The sequence below is a fragment of the Loa loa genome (genome assembly GCF_000183805.2).
Source record: "Loa loa unplaced genomic scaffold supercont3.6, whole genome shotgun sequence".
In the NCBI taxonomy this organism is placed as follows: Eukaryota; Metazoa; Nematoda; class Chromadorea; order Rhabditida; family Onchocercidae; genus Loa; species Loa loa.
The window spans coordinates 840,714-859,599 of NW_018108186.1; the positions used below are offsets into that span (position 1 = coordinate 840,714).

General features: G+C 33.2%; 3 protein-coding genes across 3 annotated transcripts; 1 reads left to right on the top strand and 2 right to left on the bottom strand.

Moving 5' to 3' along the window:
* Window positions 1–686: 686 nt before the first annotated feature.
* LOAG_02631 (innexin protein 13) lies at window positions 687–4,853 on the top strand. The gene is made up of 11 exons (XM_020446071.1): window positions 687–797; window positions 1,267–1,475; window positions 1,703–1,740; window positions 2,082–2,172; window positions 2,564–2,663; window positions 2,824–2,961; window positions 3,170–3,240; window positions 3,536–3,697; window positions 3,839–3,927; window positions 4,035–4,254; window positions 4,472–4,853. The coding sequence occupies exons 2-11, from the start codon at window positions 1,320–1,322 to the stop codon at window positions 4,613–4,615; spliced, it is 1,209 nt and encodes a 402-aa protein (XP_020303542.1). The 5' UTR covers window positions 687–797; window positions 1,267–1,319; the 3' UTR covers window positions 4,616–4,853.
* A 3,544-nt stretch (window positions 4,854–8,397) lies between these two features.
* Window positions 8,398–13,401, bottom strand: LOAG_02632 (hypothetical protein; the record flags this gene model as incomplete). Its single annotated transcript, XM_003138169.1, has 9 exons — window positions 8,398–8,521; window positions 8,884–9,035; window positions 9,567–9,767; window positions 10,335–10,424; window positions 10,705–10,787; window positions 11,815–11,893; window positions 11,974–12,104; window positions 12,975–13,128; window positions 13,291–13,401. The coding sequence occupies 9 exons, from the start codon at window positions 13,399–13,401 to the stop codon at window positions 8,398–8,400; spliced, it is 1,125 nt and encodes a 374-aa protein (XP_003138217.1).
* Window positions 13,402–13,640: 239 nt separating this feature from the next.
* Window positions 13,641–14,798, bottom strand: LOAG_02633 (hypothetical protein; the record flags this gene model as incomplete). Its single annotated transcript, XM_003138170.1, has 4 exons — window positions 13,641–13,763; window positions 13,949–14,057; window positions 14,475–14,588; window positions 14,710–14,798. The coding sequence occupies 4 exons, from the start codon at window positions 14,796–14,798 to the stop codon at window positions 13,641–13,643; spliced, it is 435 nt and encodes a 144-aa protein (XP_003138218.1).
* Window positions 14,799–18,886: the final 4,088 nt, after the last annotated feature.

Genomic DNA, 18,886 nt, shown 5'->3' on the forward strand with positions numbered 1-18,886 from the left:
CACACACACACACACACACACACACACACACACACACACACACACACACACACACACACACACACACACACACACACACACACACACACACACACACACATACACACACATCACTCTTTCCAATTGATCGATTGATTTCACATGCGTTTAAGCGTAATTTCAACTATTTTAGTCTGTTTTCGTCCTTGAATAAAGATCATTGGGACCAGCAGTCTGATGTAAGACTCTCATCAGATCACAGATAGTATTGACAGACAATGAGTGCACATTGGTATCCTGTTACTTCTCACCATTTCAATCTTCTATTGTTCAAGCGTTTACTGGGATCTATTTTCATTCTCAAACTTGGTATCATCAAGAAAGGAAAACGTATCAACGATTTCCATTTCCGCGTATTTAAGTATTCCAGTCCTGTTCCTCTCCCACATTCGTGCAATTCTTGAATTCCGAAGACTAATTCTTTCTCCTCATATAGTATGGAAAATGTTATTCTTGTCCTCTGTTGCAGTTGTGATCTGTTAATTTTATTGTCAAAAACCATGTTTGAAGAAATTGACCTTTCTATGTAAATCACCTAACGTAGATTGAGGCTGAAAGGAATGAACAACTTTGAAGCATGCGATCGTCATTTTCACATATAATCAATCGGACTTAGATAGATTCATAAATTTCATTTTCATAATATTATTTACAGAAATTCGGGAAACTGTAGATTCCAAAGTTATATTTCTCTCTTTGAGCAGTGTGTACAAGAAATCGAGGTCAGGCTGTGTCGTCACTGATCTTGGAATTGGAATGTGATTTTTTTTTGATAAAAAATTTATCGCTACGTTGTTATTGTACGATGAGATAGTAACAGCAACAGTTGAGTGACGCCATATCAAGGCGAAGAAATTGACATTAAAGTTTCAAATAAGTGCCAATCTGACTAGCAGATAAAAGCGCTTAAGTGACGAGCTGTGTAACTACGAGATGAGCTAGAATTGAGCTAAAACTAAAGGAGCTAAAAAAGTGTACTCCTAATCTGAATAACAAAAAGAGTGTCTTAGTAAATTCGTTCTAACAGTCCCCACAAGTTTCATTTCAGTGCAGTATAAATTGTTTCATTTCCTGTTTGAAAAATTAATATTACCGAAATGAAGCATTCATTACTTCTTGTTGACATACCAATACCCTCAGAATTTTGGGGATAAATTCATCTATCTAGTTATTATTCATCTAGTTCATCTAATTGATCATTTAGTTGTTACACTCGCATATGTTTAGTTCCTTGACAGTACTACACAAGAAAATTTTAAATTTTTGGACTTGTGAATACAATGATCGGCGTAATAGCACCTTATCTGTCGAAATTCCACCGCAGTTACCAATCAAATGATATCATCGATCGACTCAATTATCAGTATACGGCATTGATCATTTCACTCACTGCGTTTACCCTTGCTGCAACACAATATGTCGGCAAACCGATCCAGGTGAGTCTGCGTTTTCAATTAATTGAGAGTCATTACTTATTCGCGTTGTGTTCGGTAAATATTTAATAAAAAATATATTCGGACAGCTAATATAGCGGACCAAAGACACAATTTTAGAATTTCCAAAAGTTTTAACTCACTAGGTGTAGAGTCGTCCGAAAACTGCTTAATCACAGACTGGTTGAAATCCAAGTTGAAAAAGAAATTATATTTAAATTATATTTCAGTGTTGGGTACCTGCGCAGTTTACTGGAGCATGGGAAAAGTAAGTGAGCTTCACTGGCATGATTCCTATCTTTCCTTGCTTTTGTTTTTTCATCGGTGGCTATTCTGTTGAGAATCCGATATGTTTTTTCAAGGCCTGGAATTATGCATAGTATTATCTACCATTTTATTATATAGAAGGAGTAAAGAAAATTTTCTGCTTGCGTACTTTAGGGTCGCGGTCACATCGATTTGTTGCAGTAGATCCAATTCCCATCAATCAAAAAGACTGGTTTTAGTTCAACCCTAGTTTTATCAAAGAATGTAATGGAAGTAATTTTAATTGGAGAATAAATAAATAATCCTTTCTTCTCGGTATATTCCGATGCTGTTTTCTTTTAGATACACGGAAACTTATTGCTTTATCAAAGGAAGTTATTATATGCCTTTGGATAGTGAAATACCACATGAATATTCGCAAAGGGATGAGTCGGTTCGTTTCCATATTATTTTCTATCCCTGTGTGTATTACTGTAGGCATATCTTTGCTAAACAGCAACGACAAAATTTTAATTTTTGTTTAGAATTGATCATATTTTACTGTAATATCCGTTATCATTAAAATGAATGGTTAGCGTTATCGTTCGAATATCATTCTCCTATTTAGTGACACCACATTTTACCAACTGATATTCTGCTTATTTCTAGCCTTATTCCTAGCCTATTTCTAGCACTTTGAAGATAGAAAATCTTATTTATCTTGAGAAGTTAATCAGTTTTTTCGGCTTCCTTCAATATTTGTAGATGAGAAGTAGCTTCTGTTTCACACGAAAAAACTGACTGACCAAAAATAACTCCGAAATGTATATGCTGCTGTGTGTCAGGTTATTGGATACTACCAGTGGGTACCCATCGTTTTGGCACTGCAGGCATTTCTGTTTTATTTTCCGTCCATTGTATGGCGAACGATGAATTCGCGTACAGGTCGACAAATCGTTGTTTTCTATCTCTCTAATTCTTTTTAAACTTGGAGAAGTTGTAATTATTTGCAGATTTTCAAATTCATTAGTTGCTCGAATAAATTTTGAAGAAATTAGTTGGATTTTCTAATTTAATACTCACATGATCCAATTATTTACTGCAGGTATCAACGTGAAAGGAATTCTAAATTCAGCAGCAATGGTGAAAAAGAAGTTTGACAAAAGTTCTCGACTTGCACAAGTGCACATCGCAGCAGACCACTTACGGGATGCATTGGATATGCAAAGAGAACTCCGAACTGGTCTCTCTTTTCATTTTTGAGACAGGCATTTTATGTACTAAGGATTACCGTAGTCGTTACAGCAACTGTTTTTTGAAAAATATGATGCAGAACCGCATTTCAATTATGAGCATATCAGTAAATAAATTATTCATTCACCATACTTCCGTTAAAATTATTTCTTCACAAACTATTACTAATAATTTCACAGAAATTTTCAATTTTTGAGGATCCCTCGATTGCTTGCACCTTGGCAAACGAAGTGGAGTTTATCTGATTATCTTATACCTCTTCACCAAAGTGCGTTCTTTTGCATTAGTGGTTCCCAATCAGTGGTCGCAAGGGTAGCAGCGCGGGACAAAACGGACGGACTATTCTAATCGATGTTTGATAAACTAATACATTAAAAGTCTTGATTGAAGTTTATTTTCAGACTAACAGAATTCATTATTTTTAAACATTGTAATCCCCTCTACAAATAAAGAAGTCAAAGTGGTCCCTAGGTCAAGAAGAGGTTGGGAACCACTATTTTACATCAGAATTTACAGTTTCGGTTCTTATTCGTGTAATACATTTCATATCTTCATAATGATAGGCGCTGTATGTGGCCAATGTGGTTCTACAGTTCGTCATTCTGAATGCATTCCTCGGACCGCAGTATAGTCTCTGGGGTGCAGGCATTCTTTCTGATATATGGCGCGGCAAGGAATGGAGTGAATCTGGTCATTTTCCTCGAGTCACAATGTGCGACTTTCATGTCAGTTAATCATTTTCTGCTGAACCATTTTTCTTGAAGCAATTTTTAAATTCATTTTAGAAGTAATGACAAAGTTACGATGAAAAGTAGAGGAAAGATTTATGTGTTTCTGTAGAAGTCATTCAGATAAAAGTAATTCAGATTCGTGTGCTGGGCAATATTCACCGTTGGACAGTGCAGTGTGTTTTAATGATTAATATGTTCAACGAGAAAGTATATATTTTCTTATGGTAAACAAGTTACGTTTTTTTTTTCCACTGGTCTTAAAAGATTCATGATCAATATTCTCTAGATATCATCATCCCATTGCTATTCCTGTCAAGATTACTAATGACAGGTGGTGGTTTATACTAGTTGGAACTTTGTCAGTGTTATCGCTCCTGTATTACTTTTTTGCCTTGATGCTTCGATCGAATCAGCGGCAATTTGTAACACGTTATCTGCGGTGTGCTGGTGCTGTTCCGGATTTTAGAGATCCGAAAACAGAAAAGTACCTTCATGACTTTATTAGAAAATTCTTGCGACCGGATGGTGTTTTCATTTTGCGACTTATCGAGGTTTGATATCAATTTATTTATCAGCTTGCACTTGACCGTATTATAAAATGATAATTGTCGGCTCATCGGCTTATTTGCAGATTAAATTGTGCTAGTTAGGGGAAATTGAAGTTGTCGTTTAGGCTGATATAGTCTAGTGAGCAAGATAGGCAGGGCTTGTGATTTGTAAGGTTACCAGATGTTCGTCAATATTCTAATGATCTGTTTTTCATTACAGACAAATGGTGGCGATTTATTGGTTAGTGAAATCGTTAATGTAATGTTCGGCCGCTACAGAGCTCGTGTGGAAGAGCAGTCCGAAACAATGGCTGTGACTGATAGCACACATTTGAACGGCAGTGATAATTTAGTGGAACGATAATTTCCTCATTTATGGCACTTAGTTTCTTGACTCTTTATAATGTTCGAAGGCTGAATACTGTGAAACTGTTATAAAACCAAGTAAACAGAAAGAATTAGAATGAAATTAAATATAAAAATATAAGTAGTTTCAATTATCCAGTTAGAAAGAGAATTCTTTGATCAGCTACTAATGGACTTGTATTATTTTTAAGACTTGAAGAATATTTTTAACGTTATTTCATTACATAACGGCGCACTGTTTGATGATTTTTCATTTTGTTGATAATATAATTACAAATTAATCTCTAGGAATAATAAAAGTAACCTCCAGTCTTTCAAATGTTACTTGATGAATTTCTTTGTATATCGAGAGTGTGCTGAAGCATTGTCTTCTTAGAACAAAAGGAATATTAAAAGCGTAGTTTTTTTACCAACCTCTTCTATCGAATTTACCAGCATAGATTACTCCTGTTGTTCCTGAAGATCGTCCATGCTGAATTGCCTCTGGTTTATGGATTTCTAAAAAGCTATGCTGTTCACCAGAGGAGATGTCATTGTAGATTTTCATAAAAATTTGTTAAGTTAAAAGATACAAAGAAAAAGTCCAATGTATTTGGATTTTGTAATACCTTTAACTCGGGGATTTCACAAGTGAGAATTTTTCCAAATGGATTCATTTGTCTGAAGTACATTCTCAGTTGCTCTGCAGTTAATACATTTTCAGAAGAGATTTTTGCCATGTGCATGTGGCAAAAATAACGAATAGGTGAAGTGAAGTCTTTAAAAAAGGGTGATATTGCTAAAAAATGAAGTATTTCTTCTTGTCCGAAGACAGTTTTCGTGAACTTTTAAGAATAGAAAATATGGGGTCAAGACGTAGTGTAGGTTGTTCTAATATGAATTTCACAGACAGACTCTTGCAAAGTTGTAAGACTGAGTCAATGTTGATAACAAATAAAATTAGGGATACGATAAGTTAGGTGCAATGAATAAAGAATTTGTTGTCGAATATGGTACAGTTAACATAGAAATTTCCTGGAGCCTCCGAATAGCTATAGAGTAATGAAGGTTTTCGAAGTATTATCTAGTATTGCAGAGAGCAATGAAAATTGAGACAATTGTATGAAGAATTATAATACCTCGGAATTCCAACCTCTACACGATCCTCAAAGTTATGAGTCCAGGAATTCTTGGCCTCTTTAGATCGCCGTTACGAGCTCGGGGAGTTTTTTTCTGCTGGTAAGAGTTATTCTAAGTCATTTTATATTATTAATAAAATTCATTCAAAGACAAAAGATATAGAGGAGAGGGAGTTTTACAACATGGCTTTACTATAAATTCCGTAGGAGAATAAGCAAATGGTAACAATATTTATATAATATGGTGGTAATACGTATATTATAGTGAAAAGAGAACAAGGCTTCTCAATTCCCGATCGTCACTGAGACCTATAGTGACATCATAAGGACTTATATGATTTCTAATCTCATTACAAAAAAACGGAGTTATGGGATTATTTTTCTACACTAAATCGATGCTAGAAAGGTAGATATTAAAAGATGTAAGAGCCTAGTTCCTCACCATAAGATTTCTGTCATCTCCACGGATACCATTTTGTCAGGAAGGAGAAGCTTGCGTACCCTAATAACATTGCGATCTATATGTTGGCGATGGCTCATACCTCCAGCAGGTTCTTCCACGTGAGAGAGGTCTCAACCGAAAAGTAGATAAAGTGTATCCATGGATAGGATAGGCTCGCTAGCCTCCCGGCAACCATCCTAGAAGAAGGATAACTCTAAACCCGGGCAGATGTAGCTCGCTCAACCCTATAAGGCATCCATCTAAGAGAACAATACTTTAACAGAACCTGATTGAGGACTTGACTGTCACTTCCCTAGCTCACTAGGCCTGGCAAAGGAACCTTAAGAGCGAAGAATAGAGCGGATTCTGCGCACGCTGTGCTCCATCTAAACTACTGCATGGACTCGAAGGATGATGCATCTTACATTTGTATTTATATAGCAAGCGTGGGTGAAACCCTTCCCGAATCTTCGTTCTCTTAGCCATGATTTTTTTTATTCTTTTTCGTCCCATGCTTTTTACGTGCTTCTATTTCTTAATTATGTGACAAATAGATTATTAACCTTAGTATCTCAAATGATGATAATGACATCTATTATAATGGCCGCATTTCCAGGGTACCGGAACGAGCATGCTCTCGGCCTCATTGGATATTAAGGGAAATTTTTAAAGGTAGATGTTAACATATCTATATATACTAGCTTTTTTTCATCTTTGACTCATTCTGGGCATGGTATTTCTGACTGACTCTGAAAAAAGTATAAGAATCACTGGATACGTTGTACGAATACAGTATTTCGTGATTCGTTCGATTTGTTCAAGCTTTTGATATAATTTGTTCTGTTTTGAACATATATATCACATACATACCACATAATGTATTCTGGCTTATATTTACTGTTTACGCCTTCTCTTTTGTCTCATGCTTTTTATGTGGCTCTAAATTATGTGACGAATGCAATATTCAGATGATTGGAAGTATTCGTAGCTGCTGCGGTTATCAAAAAAATCAACATATTTCATATAGTACTAGGGGATATAATCACAAGATAACCGAAAATGAAATAATGACCCACTTCCTCCTAAAAAAATTTCATCTGACTGGATAGTTAGAAACTGAAAGACACAAAGTCATTATCGACTATGATAATTCCCTCATGATCCATACGAGCCGTCCAGCACAGACTCAACGAAGTTGCTGTAGGGAGTATTTCTCACTTCACATCGATTTCGATACTTCTCTCTTTAATCCTTCCTGTGATATAAACAGTGATGTAATTTAAAAGTAGAATACACTGTAGTAACTCTTATTTCTTTAAAATTGATACGAAGTATATGGATTCAACGCTCAAGCATTGTGACATTCTATAACGAAGTTCATTTTATAAAATCTCTAGAATAATTCTAACTCTCAGGAAACTTTGGAAAGCTAAGTTAATTTCTACGTTGACTTGACTGTTTGAATAAAGTTACTAAAATTCTTTGACCCTTAAGTGTGACTTAAATTTGGACGAAAATAAGCTGTACATTGATAGTGGAAAGAAAATTTTTAATTTATTCAAACTATTAAACGAGAAAGTGATACACAAAAATGATCAGTATAAATAGCTAATAATTTTGAGAATAAATGAAATTATTATCTCTGGTCTGACAGAAAACATCTGAAAACAATTCAAAGTGATGACTTCAAGGGTAAACAAGACACTTGTCAAAGCGATATCTCCAAGAGTAAAGTAGACGCGTATTTGGATTTCCCGTCACGCTAGCGACGAGCATATTTTCACTCGACAGTAAAATTAGAACGATACCTATTGATGCATGTTTAGCGAAGATAAACAGAAAATATAAAAACGCAAAAAAACAAGTCAATGCATAAATAAAAGAGCCACAACTCACGCAGCAATAATGAGCGATAGTTTTAGGAATACTTCAGTAGCCACAAAGGGGGGAGTATTCTGACATCACATGTCAACTTCAAATTTTAAAACTGTAAGTAAATGGCTCTTCAACTTCCACCATCCAAATGTAAGATTTTCTTCAAAAATTTTTAGGCATTATGTTCGGTTATCTACTAACCTTTGTATTCCGAAAACTTGAAAGAGTCCCCATTACTTCGACTCTTTAGCGTGTTTTTCATTCTAGGCAAATTATAAATTTCTGACTAAAAATTATTGAAATTTTCTATTCTAAATCTTCTAAACACAAGTAATACGTGACGCACTACTTTGAAATGAAAACGAAATTTCCGTCATTACGAACTGCATCCAACAGTTTTACCGGTGAAACAGCAAAAATTACTGCTAAGTCTTCCAGTGAACGAGTACCGTCACATAGTTTGGCTATCCTGCAAATAAATTTGAAAGGAAATCAATTTCAGATGACATAACTTGTTCCTAAGGCTGTACCATCATTTTCTGTCGTATAAGTCAAAAATGCAAATTACATATAATGATAAATTCAAGAGCATAAGAAAGATGATTACACAGATTCTCTCCAAAATCTAGATTTTTTCTTAAAGTTTAAAATTGATGTAGCGAAAAGAAAATAAATTTACAAAAAATTAAATGAATGAATGGATCTATGTCTCTATTTAAAAAGTCGAAAATTGAATACTGGATAATGATAAATCGAATAATAAAATCGGATATCTGGAATAATTTCCAGCTTCCCTATTTAAAAATATACATAACAAGTAGATGAGTTCACCTTCGCAGATCGCCCTTCTTCAAAGAAACAGGATAAATGCACAGCTTTCGAATAAAACCGTGACATATACCAAACTGTATCGCACGTCTCTCGTCAACATTGTACCGCCTAGGTGACATCCTTTCGCACCAAACTTTCATTGTCATACCTGTCTGAAAATGAAAGTAAAATATGTGGAAATGACTTAGATATTACACAACATAACGGAAATGTAAATCTTGATTTGCAACCCTAGTTAAAAACATTGTTATCGAATTAGCATTAAAGAACATACCTTTAAACTGGCATACAATCGAAACACATCGGAAAATAAAGGTTTTGGACCTGAGCGTTCTCCTTCATTGTTGAGTGGCCGTATAAAATCCAAACATTTATGAAATGATCAGTAAGTAAATTAAACTCATACTAACAGCGATTATTTGAAAATGAAACTTCGACCTGGCAATAACAAAAAAATACAGAAAATGTACTTAAGAATATAATTTCTTTAATCAACATTAAGTAAAAATGAATGATCTACAGAATTGGGAGAAATATGACTGTTGTGATTGAATTCTTGTGTATAAATAGAAAGCTGTTTTCGTATATGCCCAAATTAATTGAAATTTATGGAAATTGAATTCTACTCGATTCTAGACTACAAGGAAAGCAAGATATTAAAAAAAAAGTATTGGAACACTAACTTCGATGAGATCAGCATTCATATAAAAATCATGTAGCTGTTCGGTAGCAACATAGGTATTAGCATACATAAAGAGAGGTATCAATGCTAGGCAACCGTAGAAGTGCAAATTACGAACGCATCGCATTACGAGATCAGTATCTATTTGCACCATCATGGCAATTTCCTGAATGCAACGTACACCATCCACTTGGGGACAAATCTGAAACCAGTGATGAGTTTTTCGCCAAAATTTAAATCATTATTTTTCCAATGGATGCTAATAAAATGTGCTTCTTCATCGATTTCATCTATTATTTTCAAGCCCATTTATTATCTCTACAATACACAATTTCCCCAGTATATTAGCTGGAATAACTGTAGCTAACAACGTGCCAGTAATGCTGCATACTAGTAAGTTTTAAATGAGGCAACTTTAGTGGTTTCCAATTACCATATACTTATAAAGCATATTAGTAGCTGAACAATAAAGTGAACATTATATAAGTTGAATATAAATGCTGCATCACTGTCAGCTGCTATGTAGCAGCAGTTGATAATATAATAATGAAAGTAGTATGATATGCATTGGATAATATGATTGTATGTTAATGCAATTATATATTTTTGATGCACAGAGTAAACATTGCTCTAACAAAGTTACTGTTATAGAAGCTATTACATGCTACAAAAATATCATTTGCATCGTAAACTCAACGACTAACAGCAAAAATATCTGAAAAATATAGAATTAAATAACATGCAATGGATCAGCATAATGAACGCATACCTTTTGCGAGAGAACATCCATTCTTGGGATATGATTTGGTGTATTCGGTGGTGGTACTTGTGTGAACATTGGGACCATATATGGCTCCACCTGAGAATAATGATTGTTATAGAAATTTCTTTTTAAAAAGTGTTGCACAAATCTTTTTTTTCAAAACTTTCTTTAATCCAAAATACTTGGATGAAATTTTTAGGTATGATCGCTAGCGCATAATTTGCTGAATGCCACTACATGAGAACATAATCGATTGTACTGGAAAAATTCATTTGAAACATCTAAGCTTATGCCAGCCTGAACTTCAGCAATCAAGAAAGGACCATCTGCAGAAATAAATGAAATTTTGCATTTGAAGATAACTCAAACAACCCACCTTAGGTGGCTCAATACCATGAAACGAAGGGCACAATTTTAAGTATATAGTTGTCTGATCGGTAACAGGGATTTTACACTGACCTGGAAAAAAAATTCCGTAATTAGAAAGAAAACGGTAATTAGCTATAAAAGCAGCATCACATAATAATATATAGTTCTTCATTGTCCACAATAAATTCGCTAATTAATACACACTTTTTTCTAGTTCTCAAATAAGGACCAATAAAATTGTTGCCTTTCTCGTAACGCGTTGTTATACAAAGACAAATGCGGTAGATTTTTGTTGTGTGAAAATATCTGTGAACTTCGATACTTTCAATTGAATACATAAGCAGAAACCACCACTTACACTGACTAGCGTTTGAAAAAATAGAATGTCTTATAAGGAATAAAGTCAAATTTGGCATTTAAAAACTGTGGTAAAAGTGAGATTGTTCTTAAAAATTCTTCAATGTATGGACAAAAATGGCTTATCGTTAAGAATTCAATAAAACTCTTTCTTATATGCCAAACACAGCCATCTCTAAAACGGATGCATCTAAAACTCTTTACATCCAGCTGAGTAAAGCTTCATAACTACCACCTAATTTATCTATTGTAGGAAAAAATTTGTCATAAACCACAAGTATCGTAGTATCCCTACCACGAAGTCTATCAAAGGGGGGAAAAATGATACCAGCGATAATCCAAACCTTATTTTAGTAAAGATGCAACAGGGAAGTTAAAGGAAACGTCTTTTTCCTAACTTCATTGAATTTATATATCCCTTAGAAAACATTAAATCCATTATCACATTAGTTAAACATCATTAACACTTCCATCCTATATAAAAGTTTTTAATCTATCAAATATCAAAGCAAAATTCCCCAAATATACTGGATTGAAATAACAAAATATTTTCGAAATTTGCTGATTAAAATCGCTAGTATTTGACAAGAAAACATATTGCCGTATGAAACAATTCAGACCCTATATCCCTAACAGTAATATAACAAATGGATTCAAATTCAAACGTGAAAATTAAAATTAAAATTCAAAACTACAGGTGCGCTCTGCTATAGTTAAAATTAACTTCTATTCAAAAAGCATATATGCAAAATCTCCGTACCATGTTCGTTAAGACCTTCGAATATGTTCAGCAATAAACCAGGTAGTTTGTCCTGTGACTGTGACAAAAAACGCGTATCCTGAATATTTTTATTTATATTCTCGCTTACCAATCCAAAATTTTTAACCCAAATATCTCAGTACCTAAGACGTCATTCACCTTTTCCATTTGTGTTAAGTAAGCCGCACATTTCTGCACCATCGGTTCATACATGCAATCAATCTGACTGCTTTTGTCAACCACAAAACAGACATTGAATATATAGCGACCGCGAGCATATGAATCAGACTCTGAAATATTTATATATCTATAGGAATATGCTTCCCTTACACAAATACAAATATTCTGCTAAATTAAGGAAAACCGAATGAGCTTAATACATTTCTAGAACAGAATACTAAATCAGTGTTTTCTATATTTGCCCAAAATCTCAAACACCTAACCAATAAATGAAAACAACCATGAACAATCAAATACGAAACAAAAAGCCACCTAACATAGCAAGACAATATCCTAATTATCTTTTTGAGAAAAGTTTTTCAAACAAAAAACAGGCAAGAGTGCTCTTATTTTCTTTGAAGTTATTTGTATGAGACTAATGGTTTTCCTAATAATATTAATCACTGTCAGGAAACAATAACATATTAGCCATTAAGCCCATTTCTAGGACAACGGCCTTAAACTTTTTAGGACATGGAGTTCATTGGTCAAAAAATCTTTTTATTCACTTTTTCCCCTAAAGTTACTTTTCTTTAATGATTCGCCACATGTAAATGTTATATCTCGAAATACTTTTAACAATTTTTAAGATGGCTCACGATGTGCATTGTCAATATTGTTGCAAAACATTTACAAAGCATGTCTCAGGAAAATTACTTTGCTTTTTGAGTATATAACAACAACTCTTACATGAAATACTTCCAAATTGAAAAGAAAAGATGAATGATTACCTAGGAAAGTTACTTATAATAAAAAATCATTTCGAGGTACGTATAAATCAAAGGAATCCCTTTCTTGGATTTCAGAAGACCCAAGACTTATTTCATGTCTTAATTCATTACTAGTAACTGCAGAAAAGCTTCTATTAAAGTTAAATAACCATTAATTTAAAGACTAATTCTAGCTTCTACAGCATTTTCATAACCAACAGTAGAACTAACCGATACCAACAGGATGTCCCATCACTTTGTATACTTTCCCATCATTATTTTCAACATGGTTCACTTTGATAAGTCGATGAAAAAGTTCTGGTTTAGGTATGATTGCATTTGAAAATGTATCAAATCTTTTTGTGTCGAAAAGGAAGTCGGGTACCTGTAAAGCCAATGACTATTTAACCAGCAACACTTTTCAGGGATCCCTTGATAAATGCAACATAAAATGAGGTATAGCACTTCTAGCTGTATCATTCGGCACCGTAGGGACTGGAGCTAGATATTTTTGTGAGAACGAAAAGGAAAGAAGTTCTCGACTAACTTGTATTCTAATCACTGGACCTTTATCTGCATCGAATTCGGCAAAAATGATAGCTTTCAGCTTTGGCAGATTGATCAATTGAGAAAGGTAGGTACTTGTTGCAGCATACATTACGACAATCGAAAATTATATGACCTAGAAGTTGAGTTCCAAGGTTCTCACGGATATATTTCACTATAAATGAAGGATTTCGAAGTTTTAAAAGTTTGGAAATTTTCGTCAGCGTCCACTCATCTACTGAAATATGACACTGAAACGCTTTAACATTGAATAATTAAATAATTATCAAATTATATGATCTTGAAAACTGAAGCTCCAGCACCGAAAACAATCGACACAAACCATTAAAATTATACAAATTTCTCTAATTTTCCTTGCCTTCCCAAATAAGAAAAAAGAATTTTATAACTACTGGTCATACATCCAAGAATACCACCAATCACTGCACCGAAAACGCACGGAACAGGCCAACGCTGAAGAACATTTAACACGTAAATTATTATTTAAAAAAAAGCAATAATAGAAATATAATTAGCACATTAGTCCGGTAATTACCGGAAGATGGCTTCAACAAATAAAAAAATTATTAAAGGGTTTTGGTGAATACTTCGAATTAATCGAACAGAAATACATTTTGCGAAGAAATCTGGCAAATTACCTGCCACCAGCGATCCCAGTCGAATGGAATAACAAATGCTCCGAACCACGCACCGAAAATACCACCAAGGGATAAGTGACGAGCAAGCGAACACTTATGTGATAACTGCCTAAACTTGTTGAGCATAACACACTAAGCTGATTCCATAACTGGTAACAACTTCATATAAAAGATGCAGCACATTTTCTTCTATCTGTTCAATGAATTCCCATAGTATCTAACGCATCAATTCCAATAGCAAACACAAAATACACATGTAATTAAATGGTAAATTAATATAAAATTACAAACATAAGTAATAAGAAACTATATTTTCTTCTTGCGGACGGTGTCTCTCTCATCTTTTTGCATCTCTTCACCTGTCATAAAGATTATATTCCAGAGAAAAAAAACGATTTTCCTCGAAATTTTTAAAGTTTTCCCTAAAATTTCTTACGACTTAATTTTAAAGCATATGTGCTTTCAAACAAACCATTTACGACTTTAAATTTATTACCACAATTATGCAAATTAAAGGAAGTAAAACCTCTCGCCAAATAAAATATTAATCAAACTGTCGAAGTTTTCAGCAACTAACAGCAATGGAAATATACTCACTATTGCAAGCACTACCGAAAAGACGAAATTTGCTCCAAAATGGCTGAAATTATTGATCTGATGTAATTAGGACACAAGCACTTATGACATGCATTCTAAGTTCTGTGAGATGGAGATGATATACTTCTGTAGTTTTTAGAAGAACGAAGCAAAAATTAATTAACCTTAAAAGTGGTGCTCCCAATAGAACTGCTGCAGCATAGACAACAATGACACCTAAGGCGGTACAACTCACAGCGCGACTCAATTTCATGGAAAAAGTAATAACCACTTAGCTTCTGGTTGGGCGAGTATTGTTCGACTGCTACTATACATGAGAGAATTTAATAAACAATTAAAATGTTAATAACTCGTTAGATGTAAGACCGACACTACAGCAGAATAATAATACAATACACTGATAAAGTGTGTTATATTAAAAAAAAAAATTTACATCTCACATTCATACGACAGACGCTAAGAGAGCAGATTTTAAAAAAAGGAATTCACAGCGAATTATCTGCACAATACAATACAGGAATGAACACTAGCAGACAATCAAAAAATAATTATAACTCTGAAAGAATATTTCTGAGAAATAAATACGTCGAATACAACAATCTTGGAGAGGGAACATAAGAGTGAAGCCCTTTTCAAGTTAAGAAGTCATCAGTGACGTCGAAGGTGTCAATGTAATGGATCACACATGTTCGAAAGGTGCTTCAGAGACAAGCCGAGACAGTCACAGTAAAAAGCTGCATTGCATCGAACTTAATTTTACGAAAGAGGACACATCACAATATGCCTCGGAATTCCATTCCTGGATGGATAAGACATAAAAGGAATCTGAAAAGTAATCCAAGACCAGTGCACTCGTTAGACAACACTCATGGTTATAGTCAAGTCTGGTTCGGCAAATCGTTGTTTGCGCTAGGCAACAATGTCCATTTTGAATTATTTTGATTGAGTCGGTACGGAATTCCTGGTCCCATTTTTTATCATCACTTAGATAATAGAGATAGAATGCAATAACTTCAATGGGAAAATTCTTGGATTGAAGTTTTTTAATTCGTCATTTATACTTTTATCTTTTTTATTTGTTCATTTGAAAAAGAAAAGGAAGGCTGATGTGCTATATTCACTTTTTATTCCACTGCTTTACCGAATACAACTTTTTTAAAAAAATTTTTCATTTAAATTTCTGCTTTCTTGGAAACTTGTTCAGTACAGTGATAGGTAAAGCTTTGAGTAAAAAGTCACCATGATAAGGCTATGGTTATAACAAAAATTCATTTTTAACATGAAGCTAAGTGAATCTCTTCAACAGTTTTAACAATAATTCAAGAAAAAAAGCATTGCAAGTAATAAGCTTTGTAAATTTTCAAAAGAAGTTCATTTAAGATTATTCATCCATGTATATAGTACCTTATTTCTCTGAAATTTATTCATTTCATTCAGCGGAAACTTACACAAAATACTTTGAGGATAAATTTGAAGGCGAGGAAGTATCGAAACCGCTGAGGCCAGATGTTTTCATTTGAAAATTTCCGATAATTCCAGGTCGTTCGAAATTTGAAATGTCTTTTCATGTATTTAAATGATTTCAACTCGAAATTCTTTTTGTGAATCTTCTACTTGTTGTATTTTTACAGAAGACTATTCAAGTGGTGGTATCAGTTAAATTGCGTTAAAATTTCTTCTGTATTTTTACAGAAGACTATTCAAGTGGTGGTATCAGTTAAATTGCGTTAAAATTTCTTCGACCGAAATTTCAATTTGAAATTTATAAACATAATTTCGAACATGAAAACTTATTTGTAAGGCCAATTGAAGTTAATTTTTTTTGTAATTCAAACCATTCTGTTGTTAACTTCAGCATTAAACCTTCATGCAATTCGCGCCTGACGTTATCTTCCTTAAACGACTTCATTGTAACTTTTGTATTACTATGGAGCGTATTGCAGCTTGTGCGCTGAGTGTAATTTTAGTTACAATTTATCCTTTCTTTTCATTCCGCCTGTCTGAGAGTTAGGTTCTGATGGCGATATTGAGAGAAGGAATTCATCCACGGTGTTTAGTGCAAAAATTTCATTTATCGATATAAAGGATGAAGATCTGTAGAAAAACTCCCGAGTGTTTGTTAAAAAAATTCAAGTAGCTCTTCTCGCTGCTTATTCACTTCATCCTACGTATAAAATAAGAGCATGAAATACAACCATATAACAAAAGCATGTGCTGTAAAAACGGTGTAAGTCACAAGATTACTGTAAAACATTTAGTAAGCCAAATTACTGTAAAAAGTAGTGCGAAGTAAAAGATTACCTAAAATTTTTGATGAATTTTAGCTTTCTTACTATAACATGTGAGTTATGAATTTCTAATTTCACTTCAAACATTCTCTTCATCAATTTTTTATTAAAACCGGGACGACTCGTGTTCAAATGGATATTTTTAGTTGCAAATTTTAGAAAGGCACAAAAAATTTGATGTGAAGTAAGCTGAAATTGTCAGTTGCTTTTGCTTTAAACATTTTCTTTTATAATACTAACATAGAAACTTTAGACAATCTTTGGACTAAATTTTAATTTTAGTTAATTTTAATTTAATCCATATATAAAAATGTTTACTTATATATAAGATAAATGATATATCTGGTATATAAATAAACACTAATGAAGGATAAGTAAAAGTAGCAACGAACTGTTTAGTTCTATAACAAAATAATATAATTCAGGATTGCACAAGCGACCAATGTATCTTATACTTTAAAGAGAGCTATCACTATCTAACACATAAGCATAAGGTGATTATACTTAATTGATTAAATGTCATCGCGTTTGATAGCACGAGAGTATTATAATTAATAGTAATGTAAATGTTTATCTTAAGTTCAATCTAAAACACTGTCATTTATTAATTAGACTAGATAAAGAGAAAGATTTTTCCTTCATTTTGAATGATTTAATCATCTTCTGACATCCACTTGTTGATACTACTTTCCAGTAAAGAAGAATCTTGTTTAAGGAAGCCATACGATCACTGCGATTAGCTATCATAAAGCAATCAAATGCTTTTGATAAGCTATCATTTACCTGCAAATATTCAGTAATCTTATTACTAAAGTAGTTCTCGTTCAAACATTATATCAATGTCCAAATATTGACAGTTACTAGAACATAGAACAAAAACTTTTATTAGTGTAATATCTGCAATCTGTTAATATCTACAATCTCATAAAACTATCACTTAATAAGAGAAGTTTCATATTTCAACCTGTACTGAATACTATTTAATTAATGCAACACTGATATGTAAAGAGATCTGAAGGAAATTTAGAAGCACTTCCCTACTCTTTTTAGTGTGCGATGTAATAAATTTTTTGTTGGAGCATTCACATTGACAATAAGGACACCTGAAAGTTCTCCTTCATAACACTTCTCAATTTTTTATTGCTTATTGAAATGTAAGTTTTCAGTTGTTTTCATAAAATTAACATTTAAAGGAAATTAAATTAGCAGTATTAAATGAACTAAATTTATTTTCGATACTGCGGTTATTAATATCTTTTCTCTCGCTAAACTTGAAAAAAAATTTAAAGAACATTCTTAAACTTTTGAAATATTCGATCAGGATAAAATTTGCATTGACAATGTCAAATTTTCGATATCAGCCCTCAGTTTATTGAAAAAAAAAAAAAAAAACAGTGAACCATTTTCAAATGTTTGTCACATTCTACACATAACTGAATGTTAAAGTTAATGTTGAAATATGTGCAAATGTATGGTATATGTTACATAAAAGAAAAAAGGACGATATTAATTTCGAGATTAAAGAAAGTTCACCTTTTTTTTTGAGTGTCTTATTTAGTTGTGCAGCTGTTTCAATTGTTTGTGATGGAGGACAAATAGCATTGAGACAAGTGTCAATAAATATTGCATTGTAGTCTTCCTCACCTTAACAAACAATTTGTACTGATTTTTTTAAAATTTCATCCGGAATATTTGAGATGATAATTACCATTTCATAAATGACTGTTAGGTCCAAAGTTAATAATACTAAGAGTCTTTAAATTCGAGATTTTCTTATTCAAACAATAAAGTCAAATATTTGTACCGTTGAAAAAATTTCAAACTTTTCCCAAACTTCTTTGGATTTTTTGCAAATTCAAAACTTTTGAAAAGCATTTTCGATACAATTGTTCGTGCTAACTTCACGTGATACAACATTCACTTTTGTGGTTAGTTTATTTCTATTTCCAATCACTTGAAAAAGATTTTCTACAGCATTTTGAACTACCGAAATTAGACTTATCGTTTTGATCTAAATATCGCATATCAATGGTTGTATACAGAACTGGTGAAA

What these genes read in the sequence shown, in the direction of transcription:
- LOAG_02631 (XM_020446071.1), top strand. Translation starts at nt 1,320, where the DNA reads ATGATCGGCGTAATAGCACCTTATCTGTCGAAATTCCACCGCAGTTAC. An exon ending in ATGTCGGCAAACCGATCCAG is followed by an intron (nt 1,476 to 1,702) that starts GTGAGTCTGCGT and finishes ATTATATTTCAG; the next exon opens with TGTTGGGTACCTGCGCAGTT. An exon ending in TTTACTGGAGCATGGGAAAA is followed by an intron (nt 1,741 to 2,081) that starts GTAAGTGAGCTT and finishes GTTTTCTTTTAG; the next exon opens with ATACACGGAAACTTATTGCT.